The sequence below is a fragment of the Lissotriton vulgaris genome, chromosome 8, assembly GCF_964263255.1.
Source record: "Lissotriton vulgaris chromosome 8, aLisVul1.2, whole genome shotgun sequence".
In the NCBI taxonomy this organism is placed as follows: Eukaryota; Metazoa; Chordata; class Amphibia; order Caudata; family Salamandridae; genus Lissotriton; species Lissotriton vulgaris.
Window position 1 is genome coordinate 151,741,870 of NC_141696.1, and position 20,470 is coordinate 151,762,339.

Genomic DNA, 20,470 nt, shown 5'->3' on the forward strand with positions numbered 1-20,470 from the left:
CGCTGAGTGAGTGAGTGGCACATGAAGTGTGATAGGGAGCAGAGGAGGAGAGAAAAGCAGAGCAAGCTGAGGACAGAGGATAAACCGGGGGCAAGAGTAAGAACACAACATAAAGTGTTAAATGATAAGTCCCCTCAAGTCAGCAGTGGCAAAATACAACTCATAATAATTAATAATAATAAATTCACATGTTTCAGCCAAGAGAAACACATATTTATAATGCACACGTCTGTCGCATACACCAGTTTAATGATCACAAAAACTTGCAAGACTTTTTTTAAGGTGACGAAGGATTTAAACTGTAAAGATCCGACCTGAAGCAAATTATGAGAAGCCTGGGCATCGTAGATTACTCTGGACTTAATTTATTGCATTCAAAGGATTGGCGCTGGAGATAATTGCGATTCTCCTATTACCATGACCAGAGAATCTGGATTTCATTAAAGACACGGAGGCTAACATTATGCATACAACTTTTAATGCAGTTCCAAACAGCCGCATATGTCATAAAGCAAAGTTCCAACTTAGAATCAACAATAGCAAGTATCACTAGGCAATCAGCCTCTTTTAAATGTGGTGACAAAAGAAAGGAAAGTTCCAATAAACTCCAGAGTAACATCAAAATTGAAGAAGAAGAAAGAATAAATCCAAAACATCGTCCATCCATGAGAGATCCAAAAGATGGTCCAAAAGATGGAAGAATCATCCAGAAAGATTATCTGAAAAGAAAAGAAAGGATGTTAATAAATCCTATAATTAAAGGAAGCACATTTTTTGCGAAAGGAAAGAATGTCAGCAAAAGGTAAATAAGCATGTAACAAACTTTTCCTGTAAAGAAAAAACGATATTAAATTATTTAATCAACCACCCAGGGAAAGGGTGGGAGGGATAATGTTAGCCTCCGTGTCTTTAATGAAATCCAGATTCTCTGGTCATGGTAATAGGAGAATCGCAATTTCATTACAAGACCGGAGGCTACCATTATGCATGTTGGTAGCCATGTAACACAACATCAGACATATGAGATACAGGTTTGCAATAATGATGAGCAAATGTTCTAGAATTAGACCAGTCAGCTGCTTTAAGAATATCATCTAACTTACCACCTGACCAGAAAGACTTACTGGCCATTGCGCCTCTAATAGAATGCGGTTTAAAAATATTCAGATCAATTCCAGCAAGCTTCATGACTGTCTTAACCCATCTAGCAATAGAAGGGGAAGAAATTCCTCTATGGGGTTTAACAAAAGAAATAAGTAATTGAGAAACATCCAAAGGGCGAAGAGAATTCATTCTAATGTCATATTCTTTCATACATTGAACAACACAGAGTTTAGTACAACTATCAAAGCGAGGATAGAAAATAGAATCAGACATAGTCTTAGTTCTTCTATGTATTTCAAATTTAACTCCGAACATATCATAAGATCTGTAAGAAATATCAAGAGCTTTCACATCAGAGACTCTCCTGCATGAAATTAAACAAAGAAGAGTAGCTAGTTTAATTGAAAGATTCCTCCTATTAGGGAGAGAATTAATAGGCCAACTGCAGAAAAGCTGGAGAATTAAATTGACATCCCACAGAGATTGATATCTAGGTCGAGGAGGTCTTCTAAGTCTAATACTTTTAAGAATTCTGCAAATAATAGGATTTTTACCTACCGTTTTATTGTTAATTAGAGAGTGTCCGGCAGAAATAGCAGATCTAAAACAATTGAGAGATCTTTAACTTAATCCTCTATCGAATTGTTCTCCGAGAAAATTGACTATATCAACAATAGGTGCCTCCACGGGATCCAAGTCCCTTTCCAAGCACCAACGTGACCAGACTTTCCAAATGTTGTTGTATCTGTAATGAGTCCCAGGGGCCCATGACTCTCCAAGGAGAGTTGAAGCTGTTGACGAAAGTCTTGCGAGATCGTTAGATCTCCTGACACCTTCCAGGCAAGAAGGTTCAAATTCCCTGTCTGTATAAGGGGGTGAATATGACCGTCTGTGAGAAGATCTGTCAGAGGAGGAATTAGGAAGGGAGAATCGTAAGTTAGTTCCAGAACTGTTGGGAACCACGCTCGAGATGGCCAGAAGGGAGTTATTAGGACAATTGAGGATTGTTCCTGTCTCAGTTTCTGAAGAAGTCTCTGAATCATTGCGAAAGGAGGGAAGGCATAAGCGTTGATCCCTTTCCAAGATTGGAGAAAAGCATTCGCTGCTAGAGCACCAGGATCGGGCATCCAGCTGAAATAGGAAACCAATTAGGTCGTTAACCTGCTTGCAAATAGGTCTATTTGGAATGGACCCCAGAAATGATTGAGTGAGTTGAAAACAGAAATGTTGAGTTTCCAATCGCTGTAATCCCGAATAAATCTTGAATTCCAATCTGCGCAAAGATTGGATTTCCCGGGAAGGTATTCTGTTCTGAGGGAGATTTTGTGTTCTAGACAGAAAAACCAAAGCTTTTTTGCTAGATTGGAGAGGTCTTCTGACTTGGTCCCTCCTAAGCGGTTTATGTACGCTACAGCAGACATGTTGTCCATTTTTAGTATAACCGATCTTCCTTGGAGAAAATGTTTGAAGCTCATTAGAGCATAAAGACCTGCGGTTAATTCTAGATAATTGATATGGTGCAGAGATTCTTCTTGCGACCAAATTCCTCCAGTATTCTGGTCCTGAAGACAAGCACCCCAGCCATGAAGGCTGGCATCCGATTCTAGAATAAAATCTGGTGCTGAACCAAAAATCGCTCTCCCATTCCATGCATCTAGATTGTCTAACCACCAAGTTAGTTCTAAGATCGCTTCTTGGTTTAAGGAAATACGGTCTCCGTACCAAAGGCCCGACCTGAGAGCCCTTGCTTTTATTCTCTGAAGAGCTCGATAATTCAGTGGTCCCGGAAAAATGGCCTGAATGGAAGAAGATAGGAGACCCAAAAGTCTGGCTAGTTCTCTCAAGGAGAGATTTTCTTGTTTCAATACGTGTCTTATCTCCTTTCTGATTTTGGTAATCTTCTTGGGAGGGAGAAGGAGAAGACATTTTGTTGTGTCTACTGTGAAGCCCAGGAACTCCATCTTTTTTGAGGGAACCAGAATATATTTCTCTCTGTTTATGATAAAACCCAGATTTTCTAAAAGGTCCATAACTGTCTTGAGATCTTTGATGATCTGAGTATAATCTTGAGAAAGAATCAGGATATCGTCTAAGTAAATGATGAGACGAATCCCTTTTTCTCTTAGACATGAAACAACTGTTCTCAGTAGTTTGGTGAAACACCAAGGGGCAGAAGAGAGGCCGAAAGGTAGAGCCAGAAATTGAAAGAGATGGTTTTTCCAAAGAAACTGAAGATAGGGTTGGTGATCCATTGCCATGGGAATTGTAAAGTAGGCGTCCTTCAGGTCCAATTTGACCAACCAGTTGCCTTCTAGCAAGAGGTCTCTTAGAAGATGGATGCCCTCCATCTTGAAATGTCGATAGACCAGGAATTTGTTGAGTTCCCTGAGATTTATTACTGGTCTCCAACCCTTGTCTTTCTTTTCCACAACGAATAAAGTACTTATGAATTTCATCAGTCCCATAGGAACTTCTGAAATTGCTCCTTTTTGTAGCATTGAGGAAATTTCCTCTTCTATAATTTTTTCTTGATCTAGTGTGAGGGGAATCGGTGTTGGATGAGAGTTCTGGAAGGGAATCTGGATGAAATCTATTGAGAAACCAAGAACGGTGTTTAGAACCCAAGGGTCTTGAGTAATATTTTTCCAATTGTTGTAAAAGAACTTCAGTCTCCCACCCACTTTTAGGTTGGAAGAAAGGGGAGGGGGAGGAGTACTCACTTTGAGGGGTGGATTCGGTAGACGCTCCTCTGGCTCGGAATCCTCTCGAGCGGAAACCTCTTCCTCTGGGTGGGTAGAACTGTGGTTGGTTGGATGGTTGGTAACCTCTACCAAAATTTCCTCTGTTTCTTGGGAAGGGGCGTCGATTAAAGCGGCCGGAAGATTGCCCTCTTCTTCCGGCCCTTCCAAAAAGGTTACTGTTGTAATTGAAAACTTTTTTCATATTTTGGTGCGCTTTATCCAAGGCTGTAAAGGTCGATACATATTTACCCAGGCTTCTTATTAAATCTTCTCCAAAAAGTAGACCTTTTGGATTGATAGAGGTTTCTTTTTCAGCCATGTCCGTTAGTTTGGGGCTGATTTTGGTAAGAACCACTCTTCTTCTTTCGCAATTAAGTCCTGCGTTTGCATTTCCTAAGAGGACTAGAGCCCTTTGACTCCATCCGCGAATGGAGTGTGTATCAAGAGGGCAACCGTTAAGGTAACTTTCCTCGGCAGCCGACCTTGCCTCTGTCTTCTCATCCTGATTTGTCGCTGTTGTTGGAAACGGGGTTTCAACGACTGTGTCGACGGCTCGGCATCCTCACGTGGGGATGAAGGTGCCTTCCGCACGCAGGCTCATTTCTTCGGAGTGGCTGCTTGCTCCCCTCTGGAGCTGTTCTACTTTATCCGCTTACGGCAGGGCATGCGTGCTATTCTACCGGATTTCCCTTCGGAGCCTGGGGTTACCCTCCCCCTCCACATGCTTTTGGTTTCAGATGGGCGACACCTGGTGTCGAAATTATACGGGGCTATTCGCAGACAGCGTTCGGTCCCAGCCAATCGGGTGCGCGAGCAATGGGTTGCTGAGTTGGGAGCCCCTATTACCGATGAGCAATGGAAGTACTGCTGTGGGCTCACGGCCAATGTTTCCTCTAGTTGTCGCCTTAAAATTATCCATTACAAGTTTGTTCAGAGGTACTATTATACCCCGGCGAGGAAACTACGGTTTCATTTAGCGGAGGACGACAGGTGTGCTAGGTGTCGTGCGGAAGGCGCTGACTTCCTGCACTTGGCTTGGAGCTGCGCGGGGGTGCTGGAATATTGGACTCAGGTTCATGAAGCCCTGCAGATTATGGCGGAGGGTGGGGTGGCATTTGGCCCCTTAGTGATGTTGATGGGCTACTCTAAGGACGTGCCTGCCTCTCACCGTAGATTTGTTGATGTGGCCTTGCTGCTGGCTAAGCGTAGGGTTGCTTGTTGCTGGGGTCGTGGCAGAGTGCCGCGCTTTCAGGATTGGGTGACTGACCTCATATACTGTCAGGATCAATACAATGTCTACGCTGACTTGATGCCTGTCCGACGCAGACCGAAGGACTTTTGGAGTCCGCTCCAGGTGTACATCCTGACCAGAGCTGTGCAGGACTCTGATTCTGAACTTGGGGACCGTGAAGGGATTGGTTAATGGCAATATTGTGGGCTGGGATTTTATGTTACACCTGCTGATCTCCTAGTATCGGGGGAGAGGCTGGGTTGTCTCCTCTTGGGGGTTGGGGTTCCCTTTACGACAAGTGTGTGGCTAGGACATGAGATCGTGTCCCTGTAAGGTATCTTTATTTTATGTGTCCCTTTTGTCTGAGTCTCCTTTTTTTTATATGCTATACGCTAACAGAATGTGTCCATACTGTATTGTTTAATTGGCTTGCCTGTACATGCTGGATCATTGCTCTCTAATTTGCACTGTACATTCCGATTTTGCTCCGTGTATTGGATGGTCTGCGATCTTGCCCTTGCTTGTATCTCATTTTCTAATTTTTTGGTTCTGACGTACCATTGTAATGGCCATATGTGACTGTATGTATTGTGTATGCACTTCCCTTTTTCCTGCTTGTCTCCAAATAAAGGTTTAAAAAAAAAAAAACTTTCCTCGGCAGCGTCAATTATTTTTGTTAGAGGACCTGTGATGTCAAGGACTTTATCCTGGCAAATCTTAAGTGATCTTTCTAGACCTTTGCGTGGGTCTCTTCCTATTTTAAAAAGATAAGTAATTAATTCTGGATCAAGGTTTGGAGTTTGACAAACTTTACCTTCAATAGAAGGTCTGTTACACTCCGCCCTTAGGAGATTGCGAGTCTCTCTCTCTAATGGGTTCCTAATCCATTTGGTTATGAATTTGGATACATGCTCATGTGGGGTCCACTCAGAGCTCCTAGGATGTTTAATATTAAAGGGGGAGAACATTTCTTCTCCCAAAGGATCCAAAATATTATCTCTGGAAGATGAAGGAGCATCAATTTCATTTGAGAGAAAAGACTCAATATCTTGATCGTCTTCGTCAAGGTCAAGAATATATTCATCAGGGAATACTGAGCCATCATCATCATTGTCTAGAGCACTTTGATTTATTGTGCCGCGAGGGTCACCCATTAAATTTGTGCCACTGAGGACACCTTTCCAATTTGTGCCGCGAGGGACACCTGAGGCAAATGAGGTGCGATGACCTCCTGTTAAATTTGAGGTGCTAGGACCTCCCGTGCTCTCTGGGGTATAATCTATATTTTTACTTTTTTTAAGCCTCTTACCCCTTTTTTGCGTTACATCATCAACCTCTTCTGGATCTGAAAGATCATTATTATCGTTGATAAAGGGTCTTTTTGATGATATAACTTGAGATAAGGTAGAGAACATGCAAGATCTCATCTCCTTATGTATGAGTTTTTTGATGGCATCATCATTAAAATTTGATTCAATAGTATTATTATGTAGTGAATCAGAATCTGAGTCAGACATGATTGTAAAATGATATTAAAGGTCTGAACTCGTTTTTTTTTTTATATATATATTATAAAATGCTTTCTATTAAATTATAAGTAATCTGCTCCCTTTTTTTTTTTTTTTTATATTAACGAAGGCACACCTCTGAATAAACCTTAACTAGTAATACTGGGGTGGGTGTTGGGATATGGGAATAGGGCAAGAAACAGTAAACAAGACCCATAAAACGCAGCGCGTTAGAAAGGGACTGTTATAATCGGCACGAGCGGAGAAAAGATTTGTTGCTCGGCACTTGAGGTGTTTACATTGGTGGCAGTTGGGGAAAGTACCTTGGCAACCAGCGCACGTAGCGCGTGTGTTGCCAAGGGTCATTTCTTTAACGCTCGGGTCCCGGCGGACATGGCGGCAGTGAGGGAAAGTGCAGAAATGTAAGCAGGTAAAATGCCAGCTGCCTCACGTGAAGGCGTATAAACTGAAGCCAAAATCGGCAAAGGCGTATAAACCGAGGCCGAAATCGGTAAAAATAATGCGATGGCAATTGTAGTGAAAAGCGGCGAAAAGGCGGGGGGGGGGTACACAATGAGGGGAAGCCGATCTCCGTAAATTGGAGAACGGGTGCCCGAATCAGGGGTAGGGTAAGGAACAAGTCATTTAGAAACTAAAGCGCTTAGCAGATAAAGGCAAGGCAAATGTCAGCAACATGTAAAGAATGATAATACATGGGTTATAATAGGTACATAATCAGATAACAATCAATAATGATAAGGAGGATAAGAAAAAACATGACTTATCTGTTTGGAGCCGCATTTAAAAGAGGCTGATTGCCTAGTGATACTTGCTATTGTTGATTCTAAGTTGGAACTTTGCTTTATGACATATGCGGCTGTTTGGAACTGCATTAAAAGTTGTATGCATAATGGTAGCCTCCGGTCTTGTAATGAAATCTTAACATGCATTGTGAAGTTGACTGTCCTAAACGGAATATTAAAAAAATGTGTACACACATTTCTTTTTTGGGGATGTGCACTAATAAATTGTTTTCGGGTGTATGATGCAAAGGGAGTGTTAGGAGTTCACTGTCCCTTTCGAAGCACCTTGTCCAATTCAGCATGGATTATGGCTTTTTGGCCTCCCTTGACCTTCTATCACATACAAGAAAGTCACATTCACAGACAGAGGGGCACTTCCAAAGTCCCTTTGAAGCAACCTTACTTTTAACACCTTAACTCTACATACCAATCCTGCTAGTCTAACAATCTCTGGCACAGTCACCTCAACAGACGATATAATGGTTAGAGAATTCCTACTCCTATGTCTGAAATCTACACTGTTTAGTAGCTGCCCTGGAACTGGATGTGTGGAAGTTCATCTGGGGTGGGTCGCACAGCAGGGTGGCGCTAATCAAAATGTACCCTTCGGTGGCCAGTTGGGTCTCTCGCCACTCAATATGGAACTATCTTGCAGCACAGCTCCAGTGGGTGGCGAGATGGCTGGATGCACGCCATCAGGAAGACTCAGCGACTCGTGACCCAGGTCTTACCCACCCGCAGATGGTGGCACTGTTTCATACTAACAGAAAGGGCAGACCACCTGCCCAATTGCTGATAGAGGTGGCTCATCACCGTTTCCGTTGCATCCTGCGAATCACACACCATGTGGTCCCGTATGCGCCATCACTCCCAATACTCGGCACGCCTAGAGGGCACCAAGTGGTCACCAGTGCGGAATTACCCCAATGGGAAGAAGCTGGTATCTTAACGTTAGGGGGCTTGTTGTATAGCGTGGACAACTTTTACCGTTCAACACCCTTGCAGAAGACATGGGCCTACCTCGGGGGCAGTTCTTACTAAACGCGGCAGTGGTGTGCACGCTGCAAATGGCATGGAGCGATATCGCATAGGAGCCGGCCAAAACCTGACTGTACAATACCTGCATGAACTGGGCGCGAATCGCCAATTAGTCAGATGGTTTGCGGACTCTTTGAGGATACACACAGCACCGCGGCCGTAATCCCTCCACGCCCACTGGGATGCAGATTTGCGGCGTCCCAGTACCGAACAAGAGTGGGAGCACATCCCCAGGAGCCCCACCCGCGTCCCCCGCAATGCCAGATTCCGGCTCATACAGTACTATATCATCCATAGGGCTTAATAAACCCAGCCAAAATAAACAAATATTTTAATCGTACTGATGCCAGCTGACCAGGATCGGGTGAAGCAATTTTGGGCCTACTACATATGCTATGGGCTTGTACATCTATGCAATCAAACTGGGGAGCGGTTACCATAAATCTAACACAGTGCACAGAGGGCACACTTGCCTGGTCGTGGGATGTATGTATCTTGGGATTATACAAAAGGTCTAGTAAACATAAAGTGACATCCTTCTACATGGATTAAGGGCTAATAGTAGCTAAGCGTTTACTCACGAGGCGATGGAAATCTCCAGAGCCTCCCCCGATACAGTCCTGGTGCCAATCACTCCTTTGCTGGGCACAGGCAGAGAGCATAGTGCTGCGTCAGGAAGATGAGATAGGTATCCAAAAGCAGCCAATAGCAGCGGGATGGGATGCAATTCTGATGGACTTTTGCTCTATATGGCAAAATCACCCCGAAGAAGTAGATAGCGCGTCTGAGTAGGCAGCAACTGACGCCTGGAGTGCCAGGTGAAGAACATAAGGCGCACTTATGCATGAGACTTAGGCTCACCACTATGCACTGAGAGACAGAACTGTGCCCCTCCTCACTGACGTTCACGAAGGCCAGACGACACAGCCCGCCACAAACACCTGTCATGAAGCGAAGACACTGGCGGAGGCATGCACTTACAGTAAAACAGAACTACGAGTGACTCGCACACGCGCATAGATCAACACCACAGTAGTATGCTACACGAAGTTTAGAACGAGACGTCACTATCATTTCTTTGGTTTTTGCGAGGAGAGACGAATATGTTAACCCCCTTATTACACCAATGTTATATTTGAGCGCAGAGATACTCATTCAGGAGTCGATTCTAGCGCTATACAAGCCTTTAAATAAATAAATAAAATATATTGTACACAGTTTAAAGTTTCTTCTTTCCCTTTTTTACAGAAGCACACTGTGACATACGATTGCCCAGCTTCATTACTGCTGGGAAAGAATTGTATTGGTATGTAACCATTAAACTGATGCGTACCACAAATGCAGAATCAATAAACAAATTTAAACAAAATAAATAAAGGTGGAGAATTCCTTTCAGTGTCTAGGTGTCTTTTGTCCTGATGACATGTTCGGATACATGGACTAAAATGCCGTAGACTTGGAATGTTCAAAGTAATTGAAAAGTTGTCAGCTTTAGAAATGGTCCTGTCTCTGTGACCTAGAATACACCCATGCACTGGGCCAGTGAGTTTAGAGCCATTCCAAAGTCGCGGAGTGAACCCCTCTAATAGCCTGTGTAACCTCATCATTTGTGAAGGGGGAATCCAGATAATCCCTGTCTTCCTCCGAGAGTGCGGGCATCGAGATATTGTGTATCATATCCGCGTTGTCGGCCTCTGTATATGTACCTGCCGCTGTATACACTGAGCTATAGTAGGTCCCGAACTCCTCTACTATTTGTTGCGGATCTGTTATTCTACCTAAGCACTCTGTCTGCAACTCTGGCACCAATCGCGATGCCCATTCTCCTCTCTTCAGCCACGCGATCAATTTCCCAGCTTTGTCACCGTGCTCATAAACCCTCTTCTGGGTATAGGCATGTTGCATCTTGGCCCTGTCTCTAGCCAGCCTCCCATATTCATCTCGGAGGAGTCTCAAACGGTGCCTCTCTTCTGGGGCGGCTTCTCCCGACACCTCCCTCTCCAAGGCTATCAATTCTGCCTCCACTCTGTCTACCTCTGCCCGGCCCCTCCTCATCTTCCCCGAGACTATCAATAACACTTCCCCTTTGATGACGGCCTTGTATGCCTCCCACAGGGAACACTTTGACTCCACCGTTCCCACTTTGTTCTGGAAGGACCGTTCCGTGATTTGTATAATCTCCTGCTTGGTGTCAGGGTCTCTCAACTGCCATGCGTTTATGCGGACAATTCTACCTACATCTCTCTGTCCCACCTCAACACTAAGCCAGACCGGCGAGTGATCAGATATCCCCCTACCCAAATAACGCACTTCTCGGATCCATGCCACCTGTGATGCCGGCAGTAAGACATAATCTATCCTTGAGAGCGAGTGGTGTGCGGCAGAGGCATGTGTGTAGTGTATTTCTCCTGGGGTTTTCAGCCGCCACCCATCAGCAAGCCCTGTGGTTTCAACAAAGTCTGATAAACACCGCCAGAACGGCCGCAAAATTTGGGCAGGGTGTCTATCTACTTCGCCATTCATTACAGCATTAAAGTCTCCTCCCACAATCAACATCCCAACAGGCAGAGTTAAAAAAAATTTGCACAGGTCACGAAAGGTGTTGGCCTGTAGGGCCGGTGGAATATATACAGACAAAAAAGTAACAGTTCTCCCCTCCCACATCCCGGAAATACCAATATATCTACCTCGGTTGTCCGCCCATGTGGCCTGGATAGTCAGAGAGAAGGAATTTCTCACTAGGATCCCCACCCCCCTAGAACCCGTGGTAAATCTAGCATGCGCCACTAATTTGTACCCCCCTTTATGCAACGCCATACAACGATTACCAATCAGATGTGTCTCCTGTAGCAATACCACATCTGGGGAGTGTCTCCTAATCAATTCGTTAACTATCCCTCTTTTTATCTTGTCCCCTAGCCTATTCACATTCCTGCTGAGTGTGGCAATCCCCAACCCCTGTCTACCAGAAGACATTGAAATGATACACCACAACTAGGTCACCTGATGCAAGAAAAAACCCAAAATCAAACTGAAACTTAAAACACCCCTCGAATCTGAACCCCCTCTTCCACTCTGCACCCCTGCATGCAGCAAACGCTCATCCTCAACTAGCAGTGTGCCTGTCGCCCCAAACTAATCTATAGGTAACTAAAAGTAGAAAACAGAGTAGGGCCATTAGACTGACTCGCCACCCCCTCCCCGACCTTCATTATCACCCCTATATTAATCAATCCAACGAATTTACTTGCAGAATACAGTGAAGCCGGGGATCCACATTTATGTCCCCAAGCCCCACCCCCCAGCAACTAACAGCTATTTAATAATAATAATATTAATAAGGGAGCTTGTAAAGCGCCTGGTTACGCCAGATGGCATGTCCCCGCGCTCTAGTGAGTAGCCGAGCGAGACCCCCCCCCCCAACCCTGCAGATAGCAGCGTGCTCCCCTATTTTCGGAACAGGTACGTTTTGAGCTCTGATCTAAAACTGCTCTCCGATGGCTCCAACCGGAGCTCAACGGGAAGTTCATTCCACTTTCTGGCCGCCAGAAGCCTGAAAAACCTTCCACCCATCCGATCCCTCTTCACTTTTGGGACGAGAACCAGACCCGCTCCACTAGATCTAAGGGACCGTGCGGGCTTATATAGGTAATGAGGCTTAGGAGATCTCTGGGGCCCCTGTCTTGGACAATGCGGTGGCACATACAGAGCGCCTGACAGGAAGCCAGTGAAGAGTGTCAAATCCTTTTTTGGAATCAGTCCGCCTCGGCCGTCTTAGCACAAGCCGTGCAGCAGCATTTTGCATCACCTGGAGCCGGTTCAGACTTTTAGCCGTGGCACCCAGATAAAAATGTTGCCATAATCCAGGCATGACTTAACAAGTGCGTGCACTAGCTTCTTCCTGGCCTCAATCGGGAGGAGATCCATGGTTTTTCGCAGGCTTTTCAGGACACCAAAACACGTCCCCACCACGCGTCTGATCTGGGATTCAAAAGTTAGGTTGGAGTCTACCCATACACCCAAGTTCTTTGCCAGGGGGCTTGGTGTCGGAGCAGGACCCAAATCCGAGGGGCACCATACCGATGACCAAATAGATGGGCCCCCACCCACCACAATCACCTCTGTCTTGCTCCCATTCAACTTCAGGCAGTTGTCCGCCATCCAAGTGGCAAACTCCTGCATACATGCTCTGAGGTTGGATGCATCAACACTCGGCGCCCGCGATAGCGAGATGACCAGCTGTGTGTCATCTGTGTATGACACAATCCTGACTCCAAAGCCCTCCACTAACCCAGCCACCGGGGATACATATAAATTAAATAGGGTAGGGCTAAGGGCAGAAACCTGTGGCACTCCCTGATCCAGATTAACAGAATCAGAGTAATGTGAACCTTGCCTGACTTGGAAGCTGCGTCCCTTCAAAAATGATTGTATCCACTTGAGAGCAGAACCTGAGACACCACCTCTATTCAGACACTGTAGCAAGGTGAAATGTGCCACAGTGTCAAAGGCGATGCTCCGATCTAAGAGAATGAGCGCCATTGTCTGACCCTCATCTGCTCCCTGCCTAATAGTCTCCAAGGCCATAAGCAAGGCTGACTCTGTGGAATGTAATGCCTGAAAGCCAAATTGAGTGTGGTGCAGGAGGTTGGCTTCTTCCATAAAAGCCATAAGCTGGGAATTGGCAACCTTTTCTGCCACCTTCTCCATATAGGGTAGCAGTGAGATAGGCCGGAGATTGTCCAATTTCTCATAGCTGATGTTAGGCTTCTTCCGGAGTGGCAAAACCACCGCCTTTTTCCAGCTAACCGGCACCGTGTGCGTGTTGAATGAGACATTTAAGCCCATTGAGTCCCCTATTTACGAAATCATTGATCATCCACCTCCGCTCGGTCTTGACTCTCGGAGTCTGGCATGTGTATACTGTCCAACCAATCTGCAGCCACCTCAGGATTGTCAAAAAACCAGGCCTTCCCATTGAACTCCACCCGAAGGCGGGCCGGAAACATCATAGCGTATTTTATACCCTAGTCTCTCGGTTTTTTCTTCACCGACAAGTACCCCTGTCGTTTCTTTTGTACAGTCTGGGTAAAATCCGGGAAGAAGGATAGAGTTGCATTTTCAAATCGCAATGGAGCACCATTACGGGCAGCCTGAAGGATCACATCTCTATCCCGGAAATTGAGAACTCTAGCAATCATGGGATGTGGGGGGGGGGCCCGGTCTAGGTCTACCTCCAGGTACTCTGTGGGCTCGCTCAACCGCGAAGAAATTACTAAGACCTTTAGGTTTTAGGTGATTGAGGATAAGGTCCTCAACTAAGAGATCTGACGTTTGACCTTCTGATTTCTCCGGCACCCCCAGTATACGGACGTTGTTGCGTCGTGCCCTTCCTTCATAGCCGTCCAGCTTACGGCCGATAAGAGTTCTTGAGGCTTTAACTCGCTAACATCATCTATGAGGGTATTAGTCTTTATTTCAAGCGATTTGACTTTCTCACTTGCCTTGGTGAGATCCGCTCTTATCAGCCCCATCTCGATCATTACAGTGTCCAGCTTGTTGTCCAGGGCCTCCATTCTCTGACTCAGGGACATTTGCACTCCAGTTATGGCCACCATGAGATCCGCCAGTGTCGGCTCACTTCTGGCGGAGTGTCTTCCTCCCCCCCAACAGGGTCTCTTTTCGAGTACACAGGCGACCCTTTAGGCTGAGTTTAGCGATCCAATTTGTTGGATTGGATGTTTCTGGCCCCCCTAGTGGATTTAGGCTGGGACTTATCCAGATCGACTCTTGCCGCCATCTCACCGTCCGATAACAAGTTAAACCTCTCCCTACCGTCATCAGGGTCACAGCGTCTCTACCCTCCCCACAAATCAATAATGGGTTGTCTCCGATTTCACTCCACCGGCTCCTGCCAGATCGTCTCCGGTCGCCCGAACTGGCCCGCTTCTCTCAAAATGTCCAACTCTCGGGGAGTCTCAAAGTGGCCTGGGGGCCTGTCCACTCCTCCCCACAGTCAAAATACTCCACAGCTCAGACACAGCGGTTACCACCTCCTGGCAGGATCTACCACTGCGCAAGGCCAATGGTGTGGCAGGCGGGCCCACCTGGATCTCCCCCAGATGCCGGCCGGCGGCTCCAGAGCTCTCCCGTGCAGCCCCTTATCACTGCTGGAAATATGTCAGTGTCACCCCACAGCTCTCCCCAGTTGCATCTGTCAAGTCGGACGTATCTCACATCGGGTGGTCTTGGGGTCCTCTCATGTGATGTATTCCGGTGTCTGGCCGCCTCCGGTACGCTGGCAGGGGTCCCTCTCCAGGCCAGTACCGCTAATATTCCATTCTGCACGGTCGTTTAAGCCATCTCTGGTCTCCATGCAACCTCCCCGGGAGGCGTCGCCATTCCCGTTTCCCGGGGCCGCCCTGCTTTCAGATCGTTGGAACCGGTCACCACAAGAGCCGACAGCCGCCCCCGAGTGTTGCAGCGAAATCCCTGCAAACGCCAAACGAGCGCTATCCGAGTCTCAGGGGGGGTAAGGGGGGACAACATCAGGTCCACACATCAGCTCGAACCGGGCTGCCAAAGCACAGTGTCACCGGGCAGTGCCCAAGGGCATAAAGGCTCGCTCGGGGCTGTCGCTCAAGAGCGACCAGCTCCCTGCCTGCACCTCTTCTCCACTCCACCATCCAGCGCTCCTAAGATATGGGGCTCGCCGCCGATCTCGGGCCAGTCACCTCTCACCTCCAGATCGGGCTGCCCTCATCCGGTCCGCGGCGGCCGATATTGACTCACTAAGAGGCGGCCGCACCACTACTCGAGGCCCCGGCTTTTCAGGCAAAGCAGGCCCCAATTTACACCACGGCGCTGCTTCATCACCCGATCTCGGGGGGGCGCTGAAAATTACTTCCACGGGCGTCGCTTCAATTCCCCTACGAGGGAGTGGGGCTGGCGCTCAGGATGTGAGGCAGAATATCTAGTTAGGAAGGGGAGGTCGGCGGAGCCGAGACCCTATGCGGCCATCTTGGTCGCTGGCGTGGCTCCTCTGTCTTTTTTAATTCTTAAAACTAATAAAAGTATGTTGTAGCATGATGAAGGTATACTGAAATTATGTTTTATTTCTTAGTTGCATTACATGTCCATCATCAAATTATTTATAATGTTGGAACCATATAAATGTATGTTGAGTTTACACATTTTAATGTTTGGATTGTTCATCATTTGACTCTATAGAAATGTTTGCAGTTGCTCTCCTAATAAAAGATGAAAAAACATGTGATATAGTAAATACAAATACATGTATTTCCACTTATGAATGAAAGTGCACTTTTTCTGGGCGATAGGAATGGAAGGTGATAATTGTATGCACATAGGTAAGTGTTAAGCACAAGAAAATGTAACTTTATTAAAAACTGGAACTACATTGAAGTACATGCAGCAGGATGCATAAAAATGCCGATTACTTATGCTTCTTTGTGGGAAGCATTTTCCTAGGTCTACCTTATAATTGAAATATATGTGTAGGCACCTTAGCCACCACAAATGCAGCGTTCAGATACCATGCTGATTCAATGTGTTAGGCGCATTACTAATAAACAGACTCAGTTCCACCTCTTATTCACAAATACCACGCTCAGCCACGTATAAAACAAGGATTTCCACTTCTAAGGATAAGGCATTTTCAGCATTGCGAATGAATAAAGGAAATCAATTGGATATATTTTGCATGACATGTGTAATAATATTTGCATACTGTGGTTTTCAACATTGCACGTTCTACCTGTCTCACATCCTTATGGACATATCAAAGTTTAATGCATCGTATTGCTTTGCACATTAAAAGTCGTACCAAGCTGGTGTCGCGGTTAGCCAATTATTTGTCACTTCTGGTGGCTTAGTGGACTAATGCACCCACTGTAGAGTCTTGTGTTTGACCTCATGGTCACAGGTTCAAACCCTGGTGGGTCCATTCAGCCTTTTATCCTTCTTAAGTCGATAAAATGAGTACCATTGAGTTGGTAACAATGAACATCTGTTATTCAGCGCCAGAGTGCACTTTGCGGTGAACGTGCGCTTTACAAATGCACATGCTGTATTATGTTATCTCCCCACTTAATTACCTAATACAAGCAATATGTTTTTTAAGGGCTTACTGGTTTTTATAATGAAAGGTTTTAAGACTTTGCAACAGTACACCATCTTACTGGCCTGTGCTCACACATGTCCCTGTGTTTCTTTCTTAGTGGGAAAGCCAATCAAGGTCGAGCCGAACCAGAACCCCACGGACAAGGAAATTGATCGCATCCATAAGATCTACATGGAGGAGCTGTCCAAACTATTTGAGGAACACAAAACACAATACAACGTCCCAGCAGACAGGCACCTGGAGTTTGTGTAGGCGCACAGGACATGCCTCCATATTTGTGCCTGTGCCTGTTGTCATTCTAAAATGCGTTTGAATGATCATGAATAAGGTGATGAGATACTGTGCTACACAATAAATATATTAATGATGCTTTGTTGCAACTTTCAAAGTTTCCCATTTTTTTGTCCAGAGACCATTGTAAATATCTACCTTTAACATACCAATAATACTACATCTTAAAACATTTTTATGACATGTACGGAGACTCAGTTTGCCTCAAATTTGATATTAATGCACCTTTTCTATATTTTTGTAAAATTAATTTCAACCTCTTGAAATTGTGTATGCATTAACAAAATAAAAACGAAGCATCGTTTTGTATGAATGTCTGATGGTCTGTTTTTATCAAACGAAACCTCTTTTCTGGAGCCTTACGCTCCGTTATTTGCAATAAAGCATCACAGTGTGGACATTTTAGGGGTCGTTCAGGAAATACTGCTATCATAGAAACCGAAAGTGAAAATATTTAAAAAAAAACTAATCTTTCATCGTCTACGACGTATCTTAAATGTTACAAGTGTAAAATGTAATAAAAGTATTTGCATTGATATTAATCATTTCAAAAGCCAATACCACCCACACTTAAACAGAGGGACTAGCTCTCTTATAAATGTTGAAACTTTGGTACTCCCCCCTCTCGTTTCCATGAGGCACAACATTCTTTCTCAACTCTACTATTTGCTGTGCCATGTGCCTGTCCCATTATCTTTCCTTCCCCAGTCCACCATGTATAAAATAAAGTCACTTACCTTGCTAGAGGCATGTCCGACGTCCTTTCGCTCCGAGTGCTCCTGCTCCAGTCAATTCCATTAACCAATCCTGGTGCTGCTCCCATGCTTGTAAACAGCATGAGAGAAGCACCAGGATTGGATGGAGCAGGCTGGCTGGGCGCTCCTTCGGGCTCTGGAGGCTTGTGCTTGGTTTCCACCCAGGTGTCTAAGATAACTTTGTGGAGAGCTGCAAATTGCGCATGTCATTTTGGCCGGTACAAGACTGACATGCATACTTTGGAGCGTCCAGCTAGCTCCTCTAGTGCTCTATGCTGTCAATTGGCAGCAGAGGAGGACACCGCCCCATTTCTCCAGGCTGACGGGCGGCTGGCAGATGCGCCGCTCTGCATGAAAAATAAAATGACAATGAAATAATGTCATTGCAGTTTTATTTTCCACGCTTAGCGTGGCACTCCCCCACCCTCATGCGGAAACCGCAGCTGAAAAAGAATGTAAAGCTTTTGGGATTAGCAAGCTGATCAACACTTCCTCCTCTCGAAAGTCAAGCTGTGAAACAGAGCTTTAAAATGTCACAAAGAGATAATTCCTTTAGGTATGGTTAGTGTGGGCAAGAGAATATAGTTACTGCAGTTACAGGCTAGGCTAAGCGAAGCTAAACTAAACTAAGCTAAGCTAAGGCAATCATGTTTATTTACGTATCTTTTAATACATGGGTGCTAAAATGGCCACTAAAGGTCAAGGTGCTGCTCTAAAAACTGCTAATATTATTGGATCTGTATAGAACACAGCATACCTTTCTAGAAGTCTTGGCACTACTGAACAACACCTTTACAGAATTTACTGGATATGGAGGCACGATTTTACGGAATCTGATTAAGGTGATTTCAATCCGAAGAGAGAGTGGGAGTCGGAAACTCTTCCTCCAAATGTCTGGTATTTATATTTAGGGATGGAGTACAAGGCCTGAGATTAGGACCACAGAGTCTGAACTTGTGTGAACTTTGAGAACTTTCAAGATAAAAGGAGAGCTCAGATATTCAGATAGTATTGCAGAGCTTGAGTGTCATGTGTGCCACTTTAAACTGGATGCGCTTGCAACGGATAGACAGTAAAGTTGTTTAAGATAGACATGGACACTGTTCATTTGACACATATGGAAGATTATTCTACAGAGGCATTCTGGATCTTTTGTAAGGATGCAAGAACCACTTGTGCCATCAATTACGAAGTTACATCCGAAGCAGCAGCAAGCCCCAAGTTAGTTGTGGTCCCTATTCAAATTTTTTTTTCTAAACTTAATATTTATTTTAATGGCTCGCATTTAAAAAGCTAAACTGCACAAGCATAACTCACATATTTCAAACCACATAATTAAGAGAACATTTGTGTACAAAATGCAAAAATAATGTACATCCCTTTTCATTTATAAAAACTCCGGGGAATCACTGTATAATTAATGGTAATTGTTTGTTCCCTGCCACCTCATAATAACAAAACGTCTCCACTGAATGTTTTAAAGTCACTTAGTATGATAATAATGTCCCACGTGTTGAAAACCACATTTGGCAACTTCAAAAGTAGCATAGAGGGCTAATTAATAGTACTGATTTTGTGAGTTCATGGAGAGGACCCTCAGAGAAGCTACCTTGGGTGCATAGTGATGAGCTCAGGTGGTGATTTTTCCCATCCAATATTGAATAGGTGCTTTATGGCCTCATCACATTATGGGCATTCATTGTGTTTCCACCCTATGTGGGCTTGATGGGGTCTTCATCAGGACTGGAATCCTGGCTGTGGTTACTTGTGTGCAGTGTATAAAGTTTACATTGATTGGCAGTCATATGGGACATCTTGGTGGGTAGTTCATACTGAGCACCATGATACATAATGTATGATAGTTCTGTGGTATCCCTGTCTGTTGTCATAGTCGAATGTTGCAAAAGACCTTCTAAAATAGTTAAACAGTTTCCTAAATTTTGTATTCAATGATATTTTTGTCTCTTCTGGTCTAAACATTTGTCTTCATAAAATGTGTAAATCTAAAACTGCACTAGCTTGAAATTTATACATTGTATTAATAAAGGGTGAGAATAGAACTCTGATATAATTCGATATTGATATTTAATGTTTTAATATATTATTATGTACAACACATACATATATGATTCAAGAACTGCTTTTCATGCCGATTTGCATTTTAACGAATTGAGCCTGAAAAGTGAAGAAGCCCCCCTAGAGCACCCAGTTATCATTTCATCAATCATTCTAGGCCAGGGAAGCATTTCCAAGTACCAGATAATGAAGTTCATTGATGAGATCGCCACTTATAATGGTCTAATATCCTTATGGAAAAGGAGCAGGGCTAGACTGGCCGTAGCGGGCACCGGGCGTTTTCCCGGTGGGCCAGAGGGTGGCGGCCAGTTTTGGACAAGTGAAGGCCATATTTGTTACTGGGTACTGGTTTTGCAGCAGTGCTGCAATATCAGCCCCTGTAACAAAAGCAGCAGCCACAGTGTTTCTCACCAGCCTCCACTGGTCAAGGAAAGGGAGATTATAATCATGATATCAGCCATCTATTTGGGGTGTGTTATCCCAAGCAGGACAGATTTTGCCAAAACTTTCACTGTCATCGGATGCACTTTTTAGCAGCTGTGGACCTTTTAATTTATAATGAAGCTCAAAGCTGCATTTTACCAAAAATAGGATATTAATTTCCAATGCATTTCATGTGTTATGGCACATCAATGTGGTTGCTACTGTTGTGTTCATCACACTGAACTCATTCATACGCTGCATGTCTTTTACAGGTCACACCTTCATTCGTATATAAACCTATATGTTCCTGCATCAAGTTATCGAAGCAAAATGTGCAAGCTCCTTATTACATGAACC

General features: G+C 44.8%; 1 protein-coding gene across 1 annotated transcript in view; it reads left to right on the forward strand.

The window, feature by feature from the left end:
* The window catches only part of MOGAT2 (monoacylglycerol O-acyltransferase 2), a 473,111-nt gene extending 455,941 nt beyond the window's left edge, over nt 1-17,170 (forward strand). Inside the window, exon 6 of the mRNA XM_086933863.1 lies at nt 16,666-17,170. Coding sequence (XP_086789989.1) covers nt 16,666-16,820 — 155 coding nt within the window. The 3' untranslated portion in view covers nt 16,821-17,170. The remainder of the gene's footprint in view (nt 1-16,665) is intronic.
* The last annotated feature ends 3,300 nt before the right edge of the window (nt 17,171-20,470 follow it).